The sequence below is a fragment of the Periplaneta americana genome, chromosome 17, assembly GCF_040183065.1.
Source record: "Periplaneta americana isolate PAMFEO1 chromosome 17, P.americana_PAMFEO1_priV1, whole genome shotgun sequence".
In the NCBI taxonomy this organism is placed as follows: Eukaryota; Metazoa; Arthropoda; class Insecta; order Blattodea; family Blattidae; genus Periplaneta; species Periplaneta americana.
Window position 1 is genome coordinate 67,091,338 of NC_091133.1, and position 10,167 is coordinate 67,101,504.

At 36.3% G+C, this 10,167-nt stretch overlaps 1 protein-coding gene across 1 annotated transcript; it reads left to right on the top strand.

Annotated features, from left to right (window-relative positions):
• Positions 1 to 616: 616 nt before the first annotated feature.
• On the top strand, positions 617 to 8,863 carry LOC138692577 (uncharacterized). Its single transcript, XM_069815572.1, has 4 exons — positions 617 to 656; positions 3,358 to 3,437; positions 5,025 to 5,163; positions 6,687 to 8,863. The coding sequence occupies exons 1-4, from the start codon at positions 641 to 643 to the stop codon at positions 6,788 to 6,790; spliced, it is 339 nt and encodes a 112-aa protein (XP_069671673.1). The 5' UTR covers positions 617 to 640; the 3' UTR covers positions 6,791 to 8,863.
• Positions 8,864 to 10,167: the final 1,304 nt, after the last annotated feature.

Genomic DNA, 10,167 nt, shown 5'->3' on the forward strand with positions numbered 1-10,167 from the left:
GTTTAATGTGTCATTGGTTTCGTTTTTCTGTACGTATTTTTTCTTTGTTTGGATTAACGCACAGAATCATGTGACACAGAATCGCTTGTTATTTGCACATACCACTTACTTTATCCCGACCTGTAATTCCTTCTTGCACTGAAACGAAGCGTCGCAGCCCATGGGTTCCTTAACAAAATATGCTTCCACGAAGGTTATCTATCTGTTCCCTAATTTTGTCGGTCTAATTGAGGGGCACCCTGTATTGTTTTTTTTATGAACCTTCTCTCTTTCTCTCTAGCGTGCCTATCTGTTTTTATGTATATGTATATTCATTCTCTGCTCTTTTTTATTGTCAAATAGTACAAATCCATATCTGTATTACAATGAGTAATTCTTTTAGAAACTTAATTCATAAAACCAATGAGTTGAGGTAGTGACTTATTTGTGAAGACAAACCTACGGTTCAAATTGTTTACAGATGATATCTATAATGGTGTTGACACTGTTAGTCATTGAATTAACTGGAATACTAACAGGCTATGGAGGATTCGCCGTACTCTTTGCAACAAATATAGATTTGAGAGATGTGGCTGATTACGAGTACAGATTACATGCAAACTCCACAGACAACTTCGTTCATTACAGTAAGAGCTTACAAATGACTGCAACAGAATGTAAGTAAATATGACATTTTATGTACCTTTACTTTAAGTTGAACGATGTTCACTTTCAATATCATTGTAGTTACATCGACATGACATCACTTTCCGATTAAATTAACAGAGAATTAATGTAATTGTACTAAAGTTTCAATTTTAAATTGTTCTATTATCGAGATCTAATATATGGATAAACTTTCTAACAATTATTTGTGTATATTAACTAATCAGCCTACTTATGTAATCTCTATACAGATAGTTCCTATGCAGACCGATCCTATTCCAACCTCTACGTAAAAAAATTTGTTGGCGGGCGGCGAGTGATTTTACGCCGGCGCACGGACAAGTCTGTGCACTCCCGAGGACTGCGTGCAAGATAAATTTCTACCTGTAGGTATTAAAGCGTCAGACTGCGCGCGGCGGTCAGTTTTGGATATAAGTGAACTGCGCACGGCGATTATTCCTGTAGTTTCCTTCACATTTTTTGGAGACTTAGAACTCTCTATGAATGCTAGCCTATTTTCCATTCATAGTTATGATAAAAAGTTCAATGTCATATGCATGTCATTTGTCATTTGCACTTAAATTATGTGGCTTTATTGCAATAACAACAAACACTTTTTAGGAAATGCAATTGTGAGAAAATTCCTTGCCTGTATTTTAAAATTAATTTCTCTATGTACTGCCTACGCTTTCCGCAGGCAGATTTAGATTTGTAAGTAGCCTATCTGTCAAGAAAGTTGTATATATCTGGATGTGCATACACAAAGAGTATATATTATATACATGCCATTATATTATATATTCGAAACAATCGACGGTCGTTAACAGTGCTACCATTCCTATAGCTACAACTATTCTCGAAACAAATGACTGACATTATTTACTACTATAGGTATCCTACAAGCAAAACTCAGCTCTGACTCCTCGCAGCGCGCATGCTATACCCCTCTTACTCCCCTGCAGTAGGCGTGAGAGCATGCTGGGAACGGGAGCATACGTCATCTGCGCGAGACAGTCACGCCCGCTGGTTTCTGCGCACTGAGTTTTCCTTGTTGGATGCCTATAGTGCTGTCACACCTGTTACATATAAAAGACTCGCAAGCATTTGACATATTTGTGGTATACCCGCTCGCTCGCAGTTGGCCTGTTTACATTTCAGTAGTTCGTGCGCAGTTAACCTGTTTGCAATTTAGTCGCTTCATGCAGTTTGGCAAAGTTGGTCCTTTCGCGCGCAGTTGGTACCCATCCGTGCACGCTTCCCTACGCAGACCGGTCCCACTCCACTCCTTACCGCTTAACTTCTTCGGGACAGGCGCTCCGCACTACGGTCATGAAGCCGACGGAACATTACTACCTGGGAACGCTCTGCGTAGGAACTTTCCGTACACACATCTATTTACCCATCAACTCACCTACTTACCTACCTATCTACATATTATTTATTAACTTTGAACACACAGTTTCATCTCCACAGTAGGAAAACTATAATAAAATATAACTACCCATACCAAATGTAAGAATATGATAATTTAAAGTGATAAATTAAGAAGCAATCAGCGTAGATAGTGGTTGAGTCGCCATTCTCAATGATTAATTACTTGACATGTAAAGTAACACCGTGAACTCAAGTTGCTTAGTCACCTGAGTGAACATTTTCTACTCACGACCATGGGCTGCCAAATTTTTCTATAATCTTCTATTCAAATCTTAATTTCGTAAACTTACAGTTGCTATGGGCAAATATTTTCTTTCTTCTACATTTGTCTATGTGCTATAGAGATCTAGCAACCTCGGTTTAATTAGTTTCATATCTTTATAAGCATAGAAGTATTTTATAAAAAATTTGAGTATGTTATGATTATGTGTGTAGTCTGGTTAGTGAACTGTGTTACAGCGTTGTATGCAACGGACGGGAAATGGAACTTGCCACCCTAACCATTATCTCCTGGCTTAGTTGTCTCATGAGTGATGTCTTGTTGGTGTTCCTTATAATGTTCCAACCAGTCTTCGGACTGCTTACTAAACAAAATATATGTATCCTAGAAAAATAAACGCATCATTTGTGTACCTGATTAAAACGCATTTACAGTGTGATGGATATTTAATCAGTTAATTTTGAACGTTATTACACAAATGAAACATTTTTCGAAGAAATGACAAAGGAATATTCTTTTCAGCTTGTTCTTCGTGTTGATATCTCACCACTCATACGTCTCAATACCCAACAGTTTTACCATAAATGGGATTCAAACTTCAGACACAAATTATTTTTTTTTTCGGTTAAATCGTAATACAAATACCAAAATAACATTTGTCTTTTTGGTTAGGCCTACTTACATCCTAAATATTCTGATCTCAAAATGAATGCAGTTATACCCCTTGCACAATGTATTATGTAATATAGGTGTTTATTCTAAAACACCTATATTTTATATCTCTTTCTACCTACTTACCGATCCTTTCATCTGTTACTGACCAGCCAAATTTCACGATTATCATTAGCTCTCCTCTTGTCTTAACAAGTTTCTCAGCGAAGACTGGATGGAGTAATGATTTAACATAGCAATAGTAATATTTTAACTTTTGCTTTAGTAATGTAATTTGAAAACAAAAATGTTATTGCAAACAAATTATGTAATATATAGGCCTATATTGTTGCTATATTTATGTGTATTTGAAATCGTACGTGCTAACATTGAAATATACCCAACAGGTAACATCATATTCGGCACTTTCCTCTATACATTATTTGAAGCTATTTGCAATGGAATGCTGATCTTCGCAACAGTTGTGGTAAGATATCCTACACCTGCAACACACCTTATTTGTTATGATGTGTTTATAATGTCATTACAAGAATATTACTCGACCGTTCTGTTTGTGGAACGGCAGTTGCTTGTACTAATACACAGCGTGCCGCTGTTACGTCACATGTGCAGTACGATTGCTCTCTTACTCTAGTCATAGACTGTGTCTCTCTTTTTCGCACAGAGTAAAACATAAGATCGCAGCGCCGCTGTTTACGTTCCACATACAAATTGGTCATATAGTACATGCTTTTCTTAAAAATTAGAATAACTAAGTACTGTAATGCCATCAGTATTTTATTAAAATGTCTTTGTTTTAGGATTCCATAAATTGCCAACGAAACTGATAATAGGTATTACAACTCATGCATTATGTTCAGACACTCCCCCACTCTTCCTACAGAGCTGCGCACGAGATCGGATGAGTCTACTTACGAATTATAGGGGAAAGGGCTAGCCTTTGCCTTGAACTCGATAGGCACACGCCCGACCTACCTTTCTATTCCTACCCCCTTCACAGAAACGTTGTTTCCCTACAGTGCATCGCGAGTGTGTTGACAAAATGCATGAGCTGTACAGTTATATGGCTACAGTCGAGTACAGTGGATTGAAAATAACCATCGATGAAGCCTATTGTATATGTCGTATACCCACCCAACCCTTCCGAGTGGAAGCTATTGTCCTACTGAAACCTAAATCTAATTGCGCAGAGCAGATAGGAAAACATAATAAATTACCTGTCATTTACTTCGAAGTTTCTAAGGTGTAATCTGAACAAAACATTATACAAAGTTTCATTAACGACTATGGTCCGTCCCAAGCATCTGTGGAGTACAAACACGAAACAAGACTTCTGCGCAAGTGGTATCTGGGAGGGCTAGGGCCAATGACCGCTCTGGGGGAGGTGTTGGTTGAACGAAGCTAATAATCGCTTGCAAGGATTGGATCATTTGCATCTGAACTCTACTCTACCTTCTACCACGAGCATCTTACCCCTTAGCGGCCTCGAGCTGATGCTGCCCGCAATGCACTCCGGTACAGATAGCCTCCTCCCCCAAATGTGTGAAGTTACTCCACTGATACCTAGGACGGAACATAGATAATTCTCACTCGGCAAACGAAGCATGTTGAGTGAAGAAGATGAACTCGCATATCACGTGACAGTGTGGGCGTTGAACGTTGAACGGCATCCTAATTTTTTCTTATTCTCTCTCTTCTCTACTATTTCTCTCTCTCCTTATCTTTCTCCTTTTCTGCTTTCTGTTTTAATTCTTCTTTTCATTCACATTTTCTTCTACTATATTCATATAGTCATATATAGTCTTATTCCTATCTTCTTAATTTTTAACTACTGTACTCGTTTCTTACACTATTCCTTACGATCTTCCTCGTCTTCAGAAGAGTTTGTCTCACATGCCAACCACTTAAAACATGTCAATTTTCCTTCCGTTGGAATCCATTTAAGCGCATTAATGGCATCTGAAATTTTTAGCCAGTCATTCCTAGCGAATTTGATCTACCTTCTTCCTCACTTTATTTATATTTACTTCGCTTGTTTTGCATTGTGTTTAAGATGAAAATACGGTACGTCATTCCATGGGAAATCTGTAAATTGATTCGAATTATGGAGCCTATCGCCGTTGGTTTGTGGTATCACATCGCTGGCTTTACATTGCAATGGAAAATACTCACCATTATGCTCTTGAATTTCGGTATGTATGGAAATTTGAGTCATCATACCCTATGTTCATTATGTAACATTTCTGACAAATAATTGTGTTTATATATTATTATTACTTTGGAAAACGTACTATGTATCTTTCACATGTTAAATTTTGTTACCTTGTTGACATGTTTCGGCCTGCTATCGGCCATCATCAGAACTGGTTGTTGCTGGTCTTGGCGCCTTTTGTTTTGTTTCTTGTGGGGGCGCCAAGACCAGCAACAACCAGTTCTGATGATGGCCAATAACAGGCCGAAACATGCTGACAAGGTAACATAAAATTTATCACGTGAAAGACGCATAATACGTTTTCCAAAGTGATATAGTGTTAAAAGTAGTGTAATCAAAATGCATTATTATTAAATGCCATTCACATTCACATTATTCCACATTGCCATTATCATCATCATCATCATCATCGATATGTTTTCTAGGTTCAGACAATAGAATTTTTAGTATTAATTCTTGCGAATTATGGTAGTTTTTAACTACTTGAAACACTGTCTACCGAGTTTGTTGATATTTGGTGATGTTAATGTTGTCTATTCTTTAACGACGTCAGAGATTTCTAGTGAATTTTAGTGACCAAATGTTTTATATTGTGTGAGAGGCTAGTTGTACTGTACGATTACTGACTTGTAAAGTAAAAGAAATGTGCGAAAGACGAACTGTATTGTTCAAGTAGTGGCTTGTAGGGCAAGATAAGCGATATATTGTGCTAGAAGCGACCTCTACTGTGCAAGTAGTCTAGCCAATGCCAACGTTTTTGTCGCGTGTCCTTGAGTAAAAAGCCAGTCAGTGAGCACTTGTTGCCAATGCAGCCGAGAACGGTACCACCCAACACGTCAAGTCAGCAATCTTCCCACTGCTTCAAAGGCAATACACTCGCACTTCGCGTTTCTGGGGTGTGTTCTTGAGTACATTGTCCAGTTAGTGTCATCTGTTGTTACTTCTGCTGAGAGTGGTACCACCTCCTAAACAGATGTGACGCCAGCAATCTGTCAATCACAGTTGTCAGCTTTCTCGCCCACATTTTGTTGCAAAGATAAGATACTCGTTCTCAAGTTCTCATTACATATTTCACAGGCCAGAATCGGTGGCACTGACTGTAACTTATAGTCTATGAGAAGTGAACTACATTGGGCTAGAGGCGACTATTATTGTGCGAGAAGCGACCTGTAATGTGCGAGAAGACATTAATCTTGTACAATAGCAACTTGTGCTCCAAGAGAAGCGAACTTCATTGCGCGGGAGGTGATGTTTCTGAGAACTAACATGGATATAATTTCTATTATGAACTTAAAGAAGTGATCTAATTATTCTAACGGTTTTTAATGATTAAATGGTATTATAAAGTAATTCAGTCTCGTTATACCTCTCTTATCCATTAATTTATCTTCTTCAGAGCTGTAACAATGAAGCAAACCGCAATGTAGAAGTGATTCAGACATATATTATATTTTCCTCATATTCATAATTAATATATCGGAAAAATTTTATTTTTAATTTCAGTTCTCGCTGTCGTGTCCGTAGCTATTGTGGTGAAAGCCGTGGACGGCTGGCCGCAACGAGTCCAGTGGTGCTGTCGACACGGAATATTTGTACCAGTACGCTAGACATTGTTGCTTACGCATGTCAACCAGATTAGAGTCACATGTTCAGACTTTTGGAAACAGTCATCGAACCTGCGAAGTTTATCCAACAGTCGAAAATTTTCGAGAAACCATCAGAAAAAGAGATGACTAATGGAAGTCACTTGTACAACCGTTTGATATGCATAAGATTTTGATGATATTTGTGACATCATAGATTTGAAAAGTTATTACACAGGTCGGCCAGTTTAAAAGTTTCGAAACATTGTTCGATTGGTTGGCTGCTCGAGCCCTATACAATCACTGGCATTCCTCTCCAAGAAATCGCGGCGCTCTTCCCGCCTGCAGTCAATCGTGAGTGAGATTTTATCGGAGGACAGTTTTTTGTGCTATCGTAAGTGAGATTTCATTATAGAGTACAGTATTGTTGTGGAATGGTGATATATTCATTGCGTCATCGTATATTCATCTTGAATATGTACATGAAATGCAGAAATTTGTGTGATAGAATAAGACAAGCATTTCGATGTAGATTTTCTGGCAGCCTATGACTTTTTCCTTTACTTTTACTATCAGTCACACAACCTGTTTCATGAAACGTTTCGACTAAATTTAATATTGTTTTTCGTATTGAAACTGGGCTGTCAGGTAATTTATGTCTATATGCTTGTCTTGTCCTGTCACACAACTTTTTGTATTTTTTATGTACGATGAATATACGACGACACAGTAAATATCTCACCACCGCTCAACACTACTACTGTACTTTCTAATGAAATTTCACTCATGACTACACAATAAAACCGTCCTACCTTAATAAAATCTCTCTCACGACTGACTGCAGTCGGGAAGAGCGCCGCGATTTAATAGAGGGGAATGCCAGCGATTGCATGGGCTCTGGCCGCCGATCGCAGAGCAAGGTCTCGGAACTTTTAAACTCTCCGCACTGTATAATCCTATACTTACGTCTGTAAGAGTATTTCGCTATTTATTTCCCTATATAAAATAGATATAGCGGACACAATGTGAACATCATAAACTAAACATAATTGTTAAGAACACTGAACTTTACTTGTGAAGAAGCTCAGCCTATATCTGAATAAATTGCATCATACTAATCGCGATAAATCGTTATGTTATGGCTTTCTGAGTGATATGTTATGTTCATGGAAATATTACTTGTTCGTATTTGTACTTAATATATGGTGTTTTAATAAATAAGATTATATAATATTGTATGGCACAATAACAAGATGATTTATGTGTATTTTAAAGTACTACAAGAACTTACAGATTTTGCAACGTAAATCTCATAAAATTAAAATTATCCAGTAGCGTCACAGATAAGTATTAAATAATTGGTCACTCTAAAATATCAATCTTATGCCTATGTTCTAAAATTGTAAAATCACAATAATCTAAATTATCAAAACAATTTTTGTAGGTGATACTATATTGTTGAGACTGGTCCTCGCTGCCCGAAAAATTAATTTGGTTGGTGGTACTGCAGAAATATTCAATCCACTCTTAGTATGGTGGCTAAGAAAAAAATATGTTATTAGTATTGTAGAAATTTGTTTCAAAATGATGCTGAAAATTGCATAATGATTTCATTAAGAACTGCTTAGTTGCCAAAATGACGTTATGGGCTTGAATCAAACGACTCTGACAGGCCATCAATATTCAACTTCCTGTACCCACTCACTTATAAAAGCTGTTTTCGTTTCTGTATTTTCCCAACAGTCATGACCTCCAGATCCAAGTCACGGGCATGATAGCAGTTTCAAAGTACAAATTATTCTAGATATAGCTATGTTTTTTATTAAATTATATACAAATCACCTTGTATAATAATTGTTTAAATTTTCTCTTTACTAAATAATCGTACAAAGTTATTTGTAAATCAAACATAAGCCTAATTTCGAATAATCAGTACTCGTTTTATACATATTTGTTCAAGTCTAATACGCACTATTATTTTATATGGACTTGCCTATTAATTCTACAATAAAAATCAATGAAACTAACAACAGAAAATATTTATTTTTACACACAAATCCATGAATTTGCATTAGAAAGAATGTAAATTGAAGAGATTCACATTACAATAATTTATTCTTTTCAAGCCTACATAAGACTGTGTAAGTTTATTTAACAGACTCTCCATAAAGAAACTTAAATCATACATTGGTCTCTCTCTCCTCTCTCTCTCTCTCTCTCTCTCTCTCTCTTCCATGACATCATAACTTTCCATGATATCTTAAAATTACCAATTACTTACATTTGTATCTTATGCCAATTAGTAATTCTGGTTTTCTGTTTGTAGAAATATACAATTAATATTATGTCAAAAGTGGGTATATTAGTTATTTATTTAGGACTTCAAATAAACCTCTTCCTTTTCATACTCAACCTATATTCCTCCAGTAGTTCATCCATGCATAAGAAAGTTGAAGAAAATTGCTTTATAGGCGAGCGTACATTCCTCTTAAGAATAATGGACTCTCCTGCTCTTTCGTGAGTATTCACCGTTGGACGTGAAAATAATATGCACCGGATTGTGGAAAAAGTTCGCTATATAATAATTTACTTCTCTCAGCCAAATGTTTTTCCGTCGACACTAAGTGATCTAACTTTTCAATATTGTTCTATGTAACACGAAATTCCATGAAGAAAATTGTGTGATTTTTTAAAAATCGAACTCTACTTTGTTCCTATTTACAAACAAGGAAGCATTTATTAAAGAAATGAATTGATTAATCTGAATTATTTTCGTAGTTATTGAATATAAACTAAATCTAACCAATGTTTCCTGAGAAATTGCTGTGACAGACTGACTGTCAAAAATCTCTTCGGTTTCTGGGATACTGAAAATATTTACTTCTGGGAAAACCTAGAAATCGATTTTTGCAGTAAAAGTATAAACAAATCTAGTTTTTACATGTACTAAATACGAATAGGAATTAAATTACTGAAATATAAAAAATGAGAATCAAAAACGTAAACGAAAAAGATAACTAGGATATCTACAAGTACTGGTTTCGATTTTTTATGAATTTAATGTTTTAAAAGATTGTGATTATTATTTCTAATATGGAAAGTGAGCGGAGAAGAATCTTATTTTAGATTTACTGTATTTTCGTACTTAAGGATATCGGCCGATTGGAAGTGGTGGTGAGTAGTTTTGTTTTTTATGTTTATAAGAGAGTGAGGCGCATGAGCTGACTTGTCATGGAGTGTCGGGGTAGTGTGATATTTATTATTTGGATTTATTTTCGCGTGTATATTCCAGATAAAATGAAGCAGTTTTCTCCGTGCTGTGATTTACCCATCTTGCATATACGAAGGATAGGTTTGGTTAGTTCAGGATTTTAGTAAGAAGTCCGCACAAGATTCTATCG